The 17,489-nt window shown below is 42.1% G+C and overlaps 1 protein-coding gene across 1 annotated transcript in view; it reads right to left on the reverse strand.

The window, feature by feature from the left end:
* The window catches only part of KCNQ1 (potassium voltage-gated channel subfamily Q member 1), a gene marked incomplete at its 5' end in the record, with an annotated part of 365,071 nt that extends 347,927 nt beyond the window's left edge, over nucleotides 1-17,144 (reverse strand). The window contains one exon of the mRNA XM_082485244.1: nucleotides 16,747-17,144. Within this exon, the coding sequence (XP_082341370.1) occupies nucleotides 16,747-17,144 (398 nt within the window). The remainder of the gene's footprint in view (nucleotides 1-16,746) is intronic.
* Between the last annotated feature and the right edge of the window lie 345 nt (nucleotides 17,145-17,489).

Genomic DNA, 17,489 nt, shown 5'->3' on the forward strand with positions numbered 1-17,489 from the left:
TTAGGTGTAGTCAGCTACTTCTGGCAGGCTCAGTGCCAACTGTGGTCCCAACACTAGCTAGAATTGTTAGTGCCTACCTATGCTAATAAGCCCTCCTTCTCAGTGGCTTTGCTAGCGCAGGCGCAACCCTACACTGTTGCAGCTATCTAGCTTTTGGGCCAGAACCAACCCATGCCACGCCAGTTGGCACAAGTGCAGGGTTTGCATATATGTTCCCTCTAACATTCATGCTTAACACAGCTTTATTCAGTCTGATCAAGCAGTCACAGCTCAATTATAATCCACATTTAGGTCCTGGTGGAGACACTTAAATCTTTGAAAGCCATCTGGACTAGTATGAAGTTTCTTAGAGATGTGAGTGGAGAGAAAGCTACATCCAGTAAATTTCATTGTTTCATTCATGTCCATGGGGTGTTGATAGAGCTAGTCTCTTCTCTTCAGTAAACAAAATTATATGAAACAACCAGTAAAACTGACTTGGAGGAGTTGTGAGGAAGAAGTAAATTTACAGGCAGTTCCTTGTTCCTTAGCGCCTACACTTTTCTCCATTTCATTCCATGTCTTCAAACTTATTTCAGCTCATTAACATAAAGAAGGCACGTTTACACTTCGGGAATTAAACTGTACATAGTCTGGCTTTCCCATGGCTAAATTTCCCATCTTCCTTGCATTGCAATAGCAACACTTTCCCTACAAGTATCCTGTAAAAAACACTTCATTCTTCCCTATGTTTATCATAAGATAAATGGAAGTACAGGGAAAAGTGAAGAAACTACTTTTGCCACCATGGCCTCTCCTAACTATACAGGAAAACTACTTATTCAAAGCAGAGCTAAATACCTTTTAAAACACATGCCCTATAATACCAGTTTTATTTTAGAAGGTAGGTGATAATCACAGTGGTGCAACCAAATTTTATTGTACTTAATCAGTTGCCATCTATGGGGCACTTTACTCCAACTGATTTAATTTCTGCCTTCAGTTCCTGTCCTAAACTCAGAAGATTTTCCCATGCCACTGGTGGCTAAAATTCAGCAGAATACAAAGTCTCTTCTACACACCACGTGGCTTGAGCATTTGAGAGGGGTGGGAGGGTGGGGAGTGGGCAAAAAGAGGCACCGTATAAAAAGGACAATGTCAATGAAGTCCGCTTAACAAACAGATGTGGTGTTCGAGAGACAGAGACCACAATTCCAATGAACACACAGAGCATTTCATTTTAGCAACCAGACAGAAGCATCATCAGATTGCATTTGTTATGTGGGACAGAGGAAAGTAAAGATACACACGGCTGTTATTTTCCTAACATCTCAAGACTGCTTTTCTTCCTTCCTTCTGAAACTGCATTTGTCCTGAAGCCAGGTGCAACCAGTACACTTCACAGACAGTGGCAGTTGATGGACTGGCAGCTGACTCCCTATTACCGAGTTTTGTATCATTAGGTAAAGAATTTTAAATTAAGCTTTTTTCCTCTATGCAGGTGGCAACTGAAACACAAGGAGCTCATAAAAATATCCCTTTTAACAGAGGAGATATAATTGATTAAAAAAAACAGGAGGCATAACTAGATAATTGCTTAAATATTTAAGATCAGTTGAACTACCACCAAATAGGATAAAACTTGAGTTTAATCTTATGCCTTGAGTTCCCATTTGTAGAAAAAGACAGCATGATGGCCTCAATCTCCATGATAACGATTTTTGCAAAGTGCTTGGTAATACTCAGTTATGTACACATATGTGCACACCTAGGTGCACTGATAAACACACAATCTTGAACATCGTGTAGCTTACTGCACATCAGAGACATACCTGACAAAGAACCAGAACAAAAATCCATTATTATTTCTTGATTCAGCTGTGGCAACAGAATTCTTTTCCTTTTATTAAGTATCTGGATGACATTTTTGCTGTCGCCTCCCTAGGTTTTCATTAATAAAATTATCAATTCCACATAGGCAAGCACTAGTTAAAAACATCTATAAAGTTTCAGTGTGAGGAGAAGGTATTACAAAGTTAAAATCCAATTAATATTCTTTCTTTGTTTTTTTACATCAGAAAATAAATAAATAAATAGTTAAAACATGCATTTGTTTCCCCAAGAGTTTACACAGAAATGAAAGGAGGTTACGAAGCAGTAATCAGAGCTTTTAGAAATACATAAGTTACATGTACAACCCATCCATTGCAGATACACAGGCACCTCACCGGAAGCTGAGTAACACCGCAGCTTTGTCATATTTGGCAAGTGAGCCCATGCGGTGTTCCCTCTACTCAGGACACAAGTGTATCTGATGAAAGGTTTATCTTTCCTTTCAACTCCCTATCAAATACAGAATTCAGCGCAACCAAATTTTTGTGGGAAAGTGGGAAAGAGAGCGGACACACTGGAATTTCAGCATCTCAGAAGTCTTCAGCTGACAATAGATAATGTTATTACCCACTATTAGAAATGGTTCTTGAGAGACACTTTCAATCAGCAACTTTCACATACTGAGCCCTACCCGTAGGCAAAACTCAGACTCCTTCAGACCAACAACAACCACAGAACCTCTCAGTGAAATACCACACAAGCTCTAAATATAGGTGCAACAGATCTTGATAAAGGTAAGGACGCTGCTCAAGGTCACAAAAAAGGAGACATTAAGATAATCAGGTATGTTGAATTCTGGTGAATTTTGACAACAGAAGAATACTTCATTTCTGCAGTCTCGTGAAAGATCTTAACATACTGCATTAACTCAGACTCTGCAGAAAGATTACTATGTTCTTCAATTTCTTTCAGCTTCACACAAATGACCTTGAGGACTATTGAGAAGGCCTGAGTTTATCTGACATGCAGCATCACATATCTGTGACAACCAGCCAGTAACCTAGTTACAGCAATTCCTGCACATAGGTACACCTCAGCTGGAGAAGAACCAGCCACTAGGGAGTCAAAGGTCATCTCAATCAACCCTAGTGACCGAGCAAGAGACAGGGCAATTTTGTCACCTGTTCACCTAGTACAATGCAACTCTTGGTGCTCGGTAATCTTTCTTGATGATCCCATTAACTAGCTGAATTTCAGGGACACGGTCACTACTGTTAATACCTTAGAGATGACTCATGGACTAAGGAAAAGCCTGAAAGAGCCTCATGAAAATAGCCACATGCCATGAGGAAACAAGTACTGCTCATTAAATAATCTGCTGGTAAAATGAGACTCAAAGGCTGAGAGACACAGAATGCCCTTACATATTTTCAAGGGCACGGCTATCACCCATCACTTGTGGATGAGATCATTCAGCTCTGTTAAGTCTTCCATGGGTTGACACTTCCTTTCATGCTGAAACTAGAAAGCTCCTGCAACAAAACCCATCAACCCTGAGATACAGGAGAATCTCTTCAACAGCATGCTCAGTTGTGAGTCCATCTCTCTCTTACAAAGAGGTGTACCAGAAAAGGGGTGGGAGTAAACACAACACACACAACAAAAATAGAGGGGCATTCCAGAGCATGACAGAAATTAAGTTAATTATTCCTGGTAACCGTCAAAGATCCAGGCATCTGATATTTGCTGTCAAGGATAATAAACTAGGCCACTCTCAAAAAGCTGGGAGTGGAAAAAAACTAAAGTAGGAAACAGTAGTAACAACATAGACCCAGTGTCATGCATGCTACCAGATGGGGGAGAGCTCTATCAATCAAGATGCTCTCTAAACTTCCCCATAGTTAGACTAAAGCATAGATCCACTTCTCATGAGATACTCAAAGCACACAAGTCTTTGCTTCAGCAGCAAAGCTGTCACTGCTAAGGATTATGATGCCAAGAGAGTAAACAGAAAGGAGACATTTCCTTTGAAACCCTGATACAGCTGTCACTTTTCTTAACTATGTGAGAAGAGCCGCCGACCCACCACAACTTGCTAGATCTCCATCAGCCACTCACTGTTAAATCAGCCTGTAAATTGAGACATGGTGGATTCAACTAACAATCTACAATATGTGATATTTCATCCCAAAGATCTTTGCCACTTTCAACAGCAAGACAGAGCAGCCTGGAAAGGAAAAGAGTAGCTCTTGTTACCACATCAGCAATGCACTGAAAAATCTTAAAATTTGACTCCTTCCTGCTGTAAGCGCATTGGAAAGATCAACAGAGGAAGCACCTAAACAGCACATATCCTTCATGTACCCAAGCAGCTAAAGCCCCCAGAGTCAAAGGGATCTGGCCATCATAGGTAGCATGAACACCAGAAGATTACCCGCAGAGATGCCATCAACAACAAAGAAGAAGGAACATGTAACAAACTTGTCCTCAAAAAACTAATAGCAGGTTTTGGATTGAACTAACATGAAAGGAGCAAAGGTACTTCAGGAAACATAAAGGCTGGGGACAGAAAGCGCCTTACACACACATGCCAAATGCAGGAAAACTCAAGTGCCACAAGGTTAAGAAATTGCCCAGTTCCCAGGATCTGCACATACTCCTTTCACGGTGTGAATGCAGAATCCTGGACACATGTTCCACAGCAGGATCAATTACACTTAGATGAACCCTGACAAATATTTGTCTAGCCTGCACTTAAAGCCTTCCAGGGAGGACATTCTACAGCCTTTCCAGGCAGTACAGTTCATTGTTCCACTATCCCTCCCATGTGACAGAATAAATTCAGAATATGCTTTAAAGACCTTTACTACTTGTCTAATTCATCTGAACATGAAGAACAGATCTTTTTTCTCCTACCTAGAGCAGTCTTTTTTTGAAGACTTCAAGTCATTCACTTTCCACTCTGCCAACTGTTACTCTTTATGCTAAGCTGTCTGCCCTCTGATCACAACAGAATGTTTTCTAGTCCTTGGGTGGCTCTTCTTCTCCCCCAGACAGGTTGTGTTTTTCAGTTGGTCTACACCTTTGCTGAAATATGGTACTCACAATTCCCATTTCCTATCCACACGGTACCCATTTCATCAACAAACCATATTCATAAGGGAAGTATCAAGAATCTGATAAAACATACGTACGGCAACAACTGGTTTTCCTCTAGCCACAAACTCTTTTACTCCATCACAGTCTGAATTTAAATTGACAGGTTATTGTGTTCTGACCAATCCATGTTGACTGCTAACATATGTAGTATAAACTAACGGACTGGTTTCCTCCAAGTGCTTCGAAATAGTTTGATTACTTGCTAGGTAGTTTCCAGCAGAATCCCTCAAGAGAAGAATCACATGGCACTTTGCATATGTTATTTCAATAACGACAAACACAGACCACATGCAGGTTTCCCAAAATAAATGCTGTTTGTTTGAAGAGAAAGGCATTTGATATAAAACGTTCCTCAGAAAAAGGAGACCACCTCAGCAGAGGCTAATGGCTAGTATCAAAGCCTGCTTGAATGTTATCTACACTATTTTGTATGAGAGCTACAAGCTAGCGTCCCTTTACTCTTAAAGGATACGATTTACTGAAAATTACTAGATATTATACTCTTCTCATAGTACATCACATTTTCGCAGTCTGCTCAATTTCTCATTCTCGCTTTACAGTGACACTCCAGGAATGTATAACGTTTCATATTAAAGCCACACAAAAAAAAAAAAAACCACAAAAAGCAACTCACATGCCCAAGAAGTGCTAGAATTAATACAGTACAGCTAAAGCCCTGCATTTGCTGCAAAACCTGCAAAATCTGAAAGCCTTGTTTTCTCCCTCATTCTTGTAGCATTTTTCTCATTTTTATGGTTTAAACACATAGGTGTCCAAATAAGATCATGTCATAATAGTAAATAAAAGCTACAAAGAGCTTTCTTGAATTAACAGAACTACAAAGGCATACAATGAACATGACCATGTAAGACTTAGATGTCTGTGCCTGTCATACTTCACATACTCTTGAAACAGGGAACCCAGACTTTAGCGCTAGGAAGCTGGATGACCTGTTGACATAGAAAACATCAAGTGAGCAGGTTTATTTTGTGTGAAGTGCTGAGATAATCCATTATCAATACTTTCTGGGTCACAGATAAGACAACAGCGTACAATCACATGAAGTTTACTCACACTACAGATAAAGCAATACACATTTATTTATTTATTCATTGTCAGGTTTGACTGCATTTCAGTGTCTTCTAAGACAGGAGTGAAAAACAAACAAATCAAATCATCAAATCATCTCAACTAGGTCTACTTAGGAAGCATGGGGGGGGTAGGGGGGTGGGGTTTAACTATTTGCCAAAGTTTGTAAAGGACAGATAAAGCCTTTGTTCTATAGAATACAAACACCACTGATTCTTAACAGGATCGGCACAGCGCGTTCTCTTTTTTTGAAGCCGCGGGATGGAAGATCTTTCCTCTTGTCTCTGTTCCCTATCTTCATTGCCTTGCACAGATAATTGGGGAGAGGCATCTGAAGGGTGTAAGAATGAGATTAGCAGCAGCAACTATTTCCTGCATACATTCTCCTTTGCTCTACTTGTCAACATCCTTACAGGAGATGAGGGACCTTTACTTCAGCTCTTAGTTGGACTGTGGTGCCCTCAAGGGTTATTGTGAAAAAGTCTAACCAATTCCAACCCACTTTCAGACAAAGCAGTTTTGCTGGGAAGGAATAGCTGCTGCAGGAACAAACATTCTTTGAAGGCAATTCCTTACTTCACAGAAGGAAGATACTTTTACTACAAAGACTGCAGCCTTTATTGTACTAGGGATGAGCAAGGGTTCTGTAATCTTTGCTACCGGTACCATGCCTCTGCTATTAAACCTAGTGCCTTTGGAGGAAATCCAGGGAAGTAACCTGATGGATGATTTACATTCTGTTCTCTAACTGTGACTCAATTTTCTTCCCTATCCAACCCATATAAAATAATGTATTATTAACATTGCAATGAAAAAATTATTGTTAAAAAAGTTAAATGTATCCCCAAGATTTCAGGGAGTACATTTGCAGAGGAGACTAGTGATTTCTGAGCACTGGAGTTACACAGATCCAAGATAGTGCCATCTTCTTGTGCCAGTTCAAGACTGCTGCCTGACAGCGAGCAGCTTATTGCAAGTGTGAGCACTCTGTGATCTAAACAAAAGGGGTAAGTCTGTGTTCTTGCCCAGTCTAGAACACATGCAAGTAAGGAAGGAGAGCGAGAGGATCATTTATTTTTAGAAATCTACAACAAAACTACCGGTGAGATGGTGAAAAACCTGGGTGTATATGTTATGTAATTTAACATATTTATTACAGGTAGGAGACAACAGCCATATGGACAAAGTAAAAGTTCATACAGAGTTAGCACCATAAGATGCTTAGTCTTTCAGAAGAAAACACCTTATTTTAAATAAAATACTTTTGACTGAGTTCTACACATCCTGTGAAAATGTATGGCAAGTAATTTTAATTGCCCTAATTTTGGAGATGCGTATACAAGTTTTTGTCTTTACTAATTGGTCCTTACCTTTTATCTTTACTAGTTGCTCCCACTGGAAAGCAAATATCTATTCGCATAGTTAAGTTAAACACATAATGATAATTTCTTGCAAAATCAAAACACCTATTACTTCAACAAATGAATTATACTTTTCTATTATTGCAAAAGCAAACGTATGCTGTATTTTTTTCAGGGTGTGATAAAGTAAAGCTAATAGATGATAAACAAGAGCACAACCTGTTAGGATAAACAAAGACAAAGATTTTCTACTATTTAAACATGTTAGTTCACTAAGAACTATATATTTCTCATTTGAAGTACGCACTAGTCAAGTGATATAACAAAACATTTACTTTTTAAACAACCCTAGCAGAAAGAGCCATGCAAAAGAAAAGGGGTTTTATAGTTAGCAGTAAAACCTTTCAGTTTCTATTACAAATACGACAAAATCGTATTGTCAAATGACGCAAGTCCATTGGCATTAGCAAAATGCGTGACATTTATGTTCCTATTGAAAACTTTCATATGAAATTCCAAGATCAGGATCAATATTTGCAGAAGCAGAAGAAACTTAAAAGGATGCAGAAACCCTGTCCTATGTTTATTTCGGCATTGGTTAACACTTTTCATAAAATATTACAACATCACATTGATTGTGAAGAACATATAAGAAAAACCAAAAAGACCTACTCTAAGCACATTGCTAGGAGTACCTAAAGGCCACCTAATGATTTGCAGTATAAATTCCTATTTTGGTAGTCTATAGCTTTCAAAAAGATAGAATTCCAAGGCCACAGATTTAGTGCTTGACATATTCCTTGCATGAAGTCCCACATACACACATATTTTCTTAAACTCAAAAAGGATTCAGCCAGTTTTGATAAAATGCGTGTTCATTAACTTATGCCACCAGCAATTCTGACACTAAAGCAGTTCAGAGTAAAAACCTGCTTTTGTCATAATGGTTGTCCTAAGTTTTAAGAAATCATTGGCTTCCCCTGTGCCTGCCTATTTTTTATTGTAATTTTTCCAGGTTCTAAGTTTTCTGTTGTAAGGTGTGGGACATACAGGAGGAAACTGCCATTTAAGAAATGCAGGACAGCACTTTTGTGGGGTTTTGGGTGTCTCTTTTTATAAAAAAAAAAAAAAAACAACAAACAAACAAACAAAAAAAAAAAACACACCAAAGTACTTACACTATACCTACACACTTACCCAAGCCCTGCTTTGCACTTTGTGCAATTTCTTACAGCTCCTTGAACACAGAAAGCAGCTATTACTTTACTGTTCTGTACCATGAAGTGGGAAAAAGAAGAAGGTGGAAATTCATGTATCCTCAAAAATTGATCATGCCAGGCCAGGGAAAAGTTCACACCAAGCACCTCTCTAGTTCTCCAGGTGTGCACAAACTGGTGGCCAAAGAAAACTACTTGATTTTGAGCAGCTTTAGAATTTCCTGTTAAAAAAAAAAAACAAACAAACAAAAAAATCACCGTCTAAATACATACAGGAAAATTAATATTAGGTTTGACTACTAAGGTAGTGAACACTTCCTCTGTTATTAAAAAACACATACATATACACACATATATATATATATCTTTCTGGAAGGAGGTAAAATACAGTAGCTACCAACACAGTAGAAGCTTGCAAATACATGTGCTCTCGCACTATCATTACTGCTATTATAATGGTTCTCACAGGCCATTATGTCAGATGAAGCATGACTGTATGAGGAGAGCTAGTACCTTACCTAAAAACTCACTAATCTACACATTCTTCATCTGTAACTCAGCCTATCCATCAGGCTTATTTGCAACTGGCAACTTTCCAACACATTTGAAACTTGTGTTGGACCTCTTGGTTGCAGGCAGAAAACACCTTGCCCCCAACAAGACGTTATTTTCCATCTGGAATTGAATGAGCAAGTGTTCACAGCCTTTTGTGTTCAGCCACTAATGCACATTAAACAATCTATTAACACACAAAATTAATGAGGTACTGCCAAGTTTAAAGTCAGCAGAGCACTGTGCCTGTGCATAGTTCGCTACAGCATATGTTGGCACCGTTTTTTGTAATACATCCACCGCTCAGGCATTTGGAGCTCAGCCTAATTAGTTCACTGCAATTGAATCTCAACTCTAGCCTTGATTCAGCTGCAACGAAAGTTTTGAAAGAGGCCTATCTACACAGTCTTGCACTTTTTTTCCCTGGCAACTTGAAGAGCCAGGGCAAGGAAGTGTGCCAGAATTGCCCAACCAACCATTTGACAGATATACAGAAATGTGAATACTGCACTTACTGGTTTTCTTAAGATCATTCATGTGCAACTTTTAAAGGTAGAATAATTCTTTTCCTGGAGGAAAGCAAACACCAGAGAAGGACTTGAAATGTTATACTGGAAGGATGATAGGAAAAGAGAGAAGGCCTACCCCCCCAGGAAAGCCTGCCCAAATTAAATACATTTATAACTTTTATGTGTGCATTCCACCGAGTTGTTTCTCCGCTGCACGCAACCTATCTCCACTGAGCATTAGTGTTCAGAAGTTTACAGCTTTCTGCTTCCATCAGTTACTCGAAAACCTAAACATCAGTACAATTACAAAGTCGTTTTTGCCCCCATGGAACTCCCTCCCCTCATGCAGTTTCTGTCCCTGCCTGCAGACCACGGGTCAAGATGACACAAGGTTTTTTTCAAGTAGCCAACAATATTGTGCTATCCATTTCAGAACAGAAACTGAATTTTTGTAATTATTACTAGAGATACTGTGTGCCTTCAAAAAGCATTTTAATTAGAAGATTTTCACCTTCCTTCCCCTTCAACAATCAAAATACATTTCTATAATCATTTTCAGGCAGCAATCATGTAATGCGACAGATGATGCAAAGGCGATGGTTTAGTCAAAGTGACTTCCAGGCATTAACTACTAGTGGTTGACATTGAGAAGATGTGGTTTCCCATACTGCTTTTCTTTCTGATGACAGTCAATTACTAAGTAAACTTGGATTATTTTTTTTTATTTTCATTTTCAGTCAATTATGTAGTTATTAGTATCTGCGTTTCTTATCCTGAGAACTTCTACTGTCCCAGTGGGAGAGAGAAATGGGGACCCCTCCTGACCTGTAACGACGCTGTGACTCCTGAGGTCTTCTTGGCACAGACTTGGATTGGTCTCAGTCAAAGGACAGCCAGAGAGTCTTCAGCAAAAATGAAACTTCTGTCAAGTTGCAGATTGGGAAACATGGCACACGGCAAGAGTGTAAAGCTATATACTGGCCGACCCAAATACTATCTCAATCACAGAAGTCCCAAAGAAGCACCTTCATGCAATATTGGAGTTAGGGGGCTGCACTGTGGCATGCAGCAGGGAAGGAGGGAGCAGCAAAAACCTTTAAGTCACTTCTCCACCTCATCTGTATCCAAAATCTGCCAAGACTCAAAACTTCAATATCTGTCTGATCAGCAAAGATGGCTGACCCTGCAACAGCAGCTCCTAAAACATTAGCGCACTGTCTTACATGTACGACCAGCTACAATAACGAGACAGGCAAAGGGTCTTCCCTCCTCTCCGGGAATATGTGAAGTTGGCTTTCCAGTTCCTTTTTATTTCAGACAAAAGTGTTACCAGGCATATTGATAGATATACAGTGCTAGGTTGCAAAGATGTCCACTCAGCTGCAAATCAACACCAGACTGTGGAGTACGGTTATTATTACAACTGTATCTAGTAGGAAGGGTTGGGAATACCTGGCTCCAGTAGTACAAATTAATACAAAATGCTGGTCGCAAGCAACAGGAGCTCAGAGGCAAAAGTAATACAGAAATAAAACCAACATTTGTTCTCATCAGCCTCTGCATGACAAGAAGCATAATCTCTCTCAAACATGCCATAATGAGAAGGCCAATTTGACTTCAACTAAACTACCTCAGTCTTGACTAGACAAAAAAACCCTAAACTTGGGTCTTCCTAAAATTGACTACAGCCAAAGGAATATGACTGTGATCTAATTATTTTTCTGTCTTTCCACTTAGACAAGCCATGTTTATTTTGGAGGATTTAAATCTCCTTTTTAAAATAGAAGTAATAATCTGAAAATCTGACTCCAAGCCACAAAAATCTCTAAATGTCTCAATGTTCGTGTCCAAAACATAGTACTTTGTATGTTTTACCCCTTTTTTTCACTTAGTTTACTCAGTCTTAAAGAAAACTCAGCCATTGTGTGAGCAGATGCACATACTCATTTTACGGATCTTCATACACACTGAGTATGAACCAGTATGTTTGTAAGTATGCTTGCAGTATATCCGGAAACATGACAAATAATGGGATTTTATGTTGGGGTTATGCTTCTTCCTCACAGTATTGCATGTAAACAGCACTACATAAACACTGTATTGCCTTTAATAAATGATTACTGTAAATCCTGATGCACATGCAACTGGAATATTCTATCTACCCTTGCTTCTTATCTTTGCACGTGTACACATGCAGCCACACTTATGAGAGTTTGCCTGTTTCTAGAGACCAGTCTCCCAAATCTTAACCCCTGGCCAGTCCAAACTTATGTAAACATCTTGAGATTTGAACAAACTCAATGACAATCATTGCTGATTAAACCAAATGTATACAAAGGCAAAGTAAATTGAACCAGGTACACGCATGCAAAGATAAGATAGAAGCTGATTATCTTGCATGGCAACAAAGGACAGCTGCCATACCGGAACAGACCAATGGTCCATCGGTTTCCGAATTGTTCCCTCTGGTAACAGCTAATACTTCAAAGAACGTGGGGAGTCAACAGGCACTGTATATTGCCAGAAGTCATTATTTGCCATACTGAGAACAAGAGAAATCGCCAGAAAGCTCATAACTTGTTTCCTCAGGCACATTTTAAGATGTTTTATTTTAAACTACTTAAAGAGGGTGAGAAGAAGCTCTTCTCTCATGCACATAAATCTAAAATATTTTTTTTAAATATCTGAAGACTCCACTTATTCTTCACAGTCATTTCCAACACTAGGAAAGTCTCAGGATTTCAGCAGGCCACTATGAGCACAGAATTTAAGCTTCTTTTCTCTCTCCACCTCTCTTCACATAGCCTGAAAACTTGATTTGTTAAGGCCATAGAACCTTTCACCTCTCAAAGCCACTATCCCAAGGTGCACTACTAAGTGTGATAAGATGCCCTAGCTCCGAAGGTCATTGAGAACAGTGGCACTCAGTGATTTCCTCACCTCTGACAGCCAAGGGGGGTTCGGAGGCTCTGACAGGACGTTACCATACATGCAGCCATACCACAGAGAAAGCTCTTGCTTGCAAAATGCAAGTTTCCAAGCAACCACCAGTTGTGTTTGCAGAAGCCATGCATGTAAATCTTCAGCTATGAAGCATAATTTACTTGCACTGGTAGAATTAAGTGTACATATACTATATACATTATACATTTAAATGAAATTTACTACAACATCAAACCAAGTCACGTAGCTGAAATAAAAGTTTCTCTCATCTCCACTAGTATTTTTAGGCAGGTTTTTCTGAGTGGTAGATTAATAACTGATTCCCCATTCCTTGTCCCCATAGACACTATTTCCACAGCCTATAAAAAAATAGTATAAATGAGGTACAATTATTCATTTCTTGTTCTGCTCACTCAAGATGTTTCCACTCTTTGGTCTCAGCAAATAAGACAAATCTCAGGGAAGACCTGTGCAGAGTTCAACTGATTTAATCAGTGACTGTGATATCCAATTATCCTGAAAGATTAAAAACATCAAGAAGAGAGAAAGAATATAAACTTTGCATCTTGGAAAAACAGGTATTTCAGCCGCCTTTTGAAAGAAGTAACAATTCAGAAGTAAACTGGTCATTGGCCTGATCTAGTACATCAACCCTCTATTGCTGTACAAGATAACCAGATTCCATCCTTTATATCAAGGAGTACACGAGGGGCTTTGCGGCACACCAAAACGTACAGCAATCTAAACAATATGAAACAAACATACCAACAATAGAATTTGGGGATTAAAGCTTAGTGTTCAGCTTCCCTAAACACTGTAATACAAAACTGGGGAAAATCAGTTCTGAATATCAATTCTTAGCTATTAGTATTCTAGATACCACTGACTAAGATTCCTGAGCAGGAAAAGGGTGTGACAGGCAATCAGTAGATGTAGCTCTTATCGGTTGATAAACAGTGTTTCAACAACCAGCCAGAGATACAGGTCCAGAACAAGTTACATTGACTATTCCAGGACTTGTTTCTAAATTTTATCATTTCAGCAGCTAATTAAGAACACAGCCACACACTGCACACAACATAGAACAGTGCAGCAGACAGAAAATGAAGAAGCCTACAGTGCTTGTTGCTCCCATCTTGGGGCTACATCTTGGCCAGGACCCTCTACTTAGCTTTGGTCTTTATGCCCCGATTTAACACCACTCCTATTCCCTTTCCTCTGAACCTTTAAGATAGAAACGGAGGCTGCCCAGGCAGCTGAAAGCCCCCAGAATAAAGCAGGAGGTAGCCAGCAGAGGGAGTCACAAAGAGGCAACAGGCAAATGACATCAGTTTCTTAAGCTCATTTTGGCAGGAGAGACACCCATCAGGGTCCTTGCACATCACAAGGTAAAACCCATCTTAGCTCTCTATGAATGTCTGTTTGTACACTGACAACAAAATAATCCAGTGACTTCCTCCAGTGGGATAGAAGTGCATGCGTGACCCAGGGTGAGAGGTGTCTTATGAGTCTGAGTCCTTTTTAGCTCTGCAGCTCATCACTTGTAACCAACTACTTGCAAAAAGCTAGCAAACCACATGCAAAAATCAGGTCCCATGCCTCCTCCAGGGTAAATGCTGAGATACAACAGCTTCTCCGGATCAGTCTGCCTTTTCAGTAGATTTTAGCAACAAACTTCTGCTATGTAGCAACTATTAATCTACCAATGCTCAGCATCTGGCTGGCAGGGGCTGTACTCAAAGAGAGCATTCCTCAGTGCAGCAGAAAGCCAGCATCCCAGGAAGTTGCTTTGGGAGCTGAGAAAGCAAAGAGTTGCAGAGGTATGGACCAAAGAGCAGTAACCTAAAACGTTATTTGATGGGCACAAAAAGCGCAAGCTTATCTACCACATAAGGATAAGTTAGGATGGCTGAGGACAGTACAGACTCAATTCCCTCTGCTGGTGGAAATCAGAGTGAGGCTGCCTAAAAATACATGCATGTTACTTTGCAGATTGCGTTGCAAGAAACATGAGGGTGTTAGTACCCTCTTCCGTCTCTTCAGAGTCCTAAGAGAAGGAATTTGCACAATATGCTTAGTAAGAGGCTTGAGAATATTTACTGCCAATGTCATTCACCATTGCATCAGAAGAGCTCTTCTGGAAAGAGGGGAAATGCTGGGGCTATGCTTACACCATGGATAAGTGTGTATTCAGGGGAGAGACAGGCAATGACTTCCCATACATATTACAATCTCTTTCCTAGAGTAGAATTACAAAATCTTAATTCTTGCACAGATAGGATTAATCCACACTGCTAACACTTGGGAGAGGAAAAAAAAAAAAAAAAAAGTTAAAATCCAGGCTAGAATCTTAGGCAGATGAAGGGATCTAACAGGTTTTTTTTCCAGGATTTTCCTAGGCTCACTGTTAAGGTTTAGAGAAGGTATTGAACACAATTTATTGTCCCTTCTATATATAATTTCAGACACCTGAAAAAGATCAGGAATCATAAAAGATGGCCGCCTACAACTTCTTTTTAGAGAAGGAAAAAAAAAAAGGAACTCCTATTCCTGAAAGTGTTTTACATTGTTCAACCACAACTATTAGACACTTCATAATTATGGCCATTAGCTGTTTTGTCATCTAATGGTATTATCATAACACTAAAGAGAATGGAGCCCACAATTATCTCAGCAGCTGCACACCGTCATCTCCCAATTAAATACATTCAGATGACAGCTGTTTTCCCTCCACTAAAATAAAGTTGGTACCACTTACCTGATTACCTAAAGACTCCAGAATCCTCACATGTGGACTATAAGCACTTTGACTTAAAATAATAGTTACTTAGAAATAATTTTTTTAATCAGAATACAATAATTAGATCACAAAAATTTATTTTTATCAGTCTTTTGTCTTAGGATTTTGACCATAAAATGTCTTTGCCTCTAAGCTGTTATGATAAACATGTATATATGTAGTGTGTATATATACGTATGTGTGTTTGTGCATGCACGCAATAAACAGACACCGTGATTCTGCCTGACCTTATTACCTACATTTAACATATGCAAATTGCTCAAGGGTCATGCAAGCTTTCCACAACATCTTGATGAAAAACCACTGACTTCTCATGGAGGCACTTGTTGAGATCCTTGTGCACCACAGACCTACCACACGCTGGCTCAGGGTGGATGCTGCACTCCATAGTGCAATGTATTACACCCAAAACCGTTTTCAACTTGCCTGCAGCTAAGCAGCTTTAACATCCTCCGAACACCGTTGTCCTCCTTCCTGTCTAAAAATAACAGCGATGGCATTCCTACCCGATAGGACAAGGAGTTAGAGCGAGGAGCAATACAAGAGTCGAGGAAAAGGAGCGTCACCTCTCTCCCCTCTTCTCCTCCAAGAGGGCTGTGGCACTGACAACGCACCCATGCAGGCAGAAGCAGATGATGAGCAGCGAGCTGGAAAATCGGGAGTCGCTGCATTAAAAATTACTAAAGAACGGACGACACTGTTGCCTACTTCGTTTCCACGCTCGGAACGAGCGATTTATTTCAACTCCCAGGGTAACTTTCTGAAGAAAACTGCCTGATGCCGCCTCCTGCTCTGCCCCATAGTTATACCTAAGAGCTCCTGAACAGAAATACAGTTTAAAATAAGAGACGCTTTGCCCCAGAGCGTGACTTTTTGTTGTGCCTCGGGGGGTGAAAGCCACCTCAGAAGACGGTATCTGCAAGACGTTCAAGCCTTGAGCACCGGGCTGGTCCGGAAAGCTCCGCGACTGAGGGGACGGCCGGGGCTGCCGCTCTCCCGCCTCGGCGGGGAGGACCAGCCCTGTGAGGAGAGGCGGGGAGCGGGGCACGGCGGCAGCGGTCACCTCACGCTTCAGGCACGGCGGGCAGGCGTGAAGGGGGAGCCCCCGAGAGCCCCTGTGCACCCGATGGCCGCGCCGGGAGACGGTACCCCCTCTCCGGGCGGCCGCGGATGGGCGCGGGCAGCGGCGGCGGGAGGGGGGGGGGGGGGAGGCGGCGCGGCTGACAGGACGAGGCGCTGTAACGGCAACCCGGCGCGGAGCAGGTGGGCCCGGAGGGGCGGCGGGGAGCGGGGCGGGTACTCACACGGTGAAGTGGTACACAAAGCACTTCCATCCCGTGGGCCGCTCCAAGAAGTTGTAGACTCTGCCCTGGACGCTGCTGCGGCTCAGCAGGGGCTTGCGGAGGCTGTAGATGGAGACGCGGGGGTCGAGGCTGACGGGGGGCCGCGGGCAGTCGGCGTTCACCACCACCACCTCGCTCCTCAGGCGCAGCGGGCGCTCCCGCTCCGGCTCCGGGCTGCAGCCCGCCGGCGGCTGCCCGCCCTGGGCGGCGGAGAGCGGGGCGTAGTGGGCGTTGGGGGTGCTCTCGGCCAGCTCCAGCGCCGAGGGCTTCTTGCCGGGCGTCATGCTGCCTTTCCTGGGCAGCGACAGCCGGCCCAGGCTCCGGCTTTTGTGCTCGCCCGGGGGAGAGCTGGAGGACATGGCTGGGGCAGCTCGGGGAGGCCGGGCGGCGCGATGGTGTCGGGGCTGCGCTACCCCAGGGAGCTACGAGCCGGGGCCGAGCTCCCTCTCCCGCCGCCGCCGCTGGCCCGGCCCCCTCGGGGGCGGCTCCTGGCCGGGAAAGGTGAGGAGAAGCCGCGGTGGGGGCGGGCCCGGCCCGGCCTGCGGCCCCGGTACCGCCCGCCGGGAGGCGCTGCGCGGCGGCCCCGGGCCGGCGGGGCGGGCGGGAGCTGCGCTACTTCAGGGAGGGAGCCGGGGCGTCCCCTCAGGTTCACCGCCGGCACGTCGCCCCAGGGCTGCACCTGCCCCAGGGTTCTGCCCGCTAGC

This window comes from Vanellus vanellus (genome assembly GCF_965231255.1).
Source record: "Vanellus vanellus genome assembly, chromosome: 6".
Taxonomy (NCBI): Eukaryota; Metazoa; Chordata; class Aves; order Charadriiformes; family Charadriidae; genus Vanellus; species Vanellus vanellus.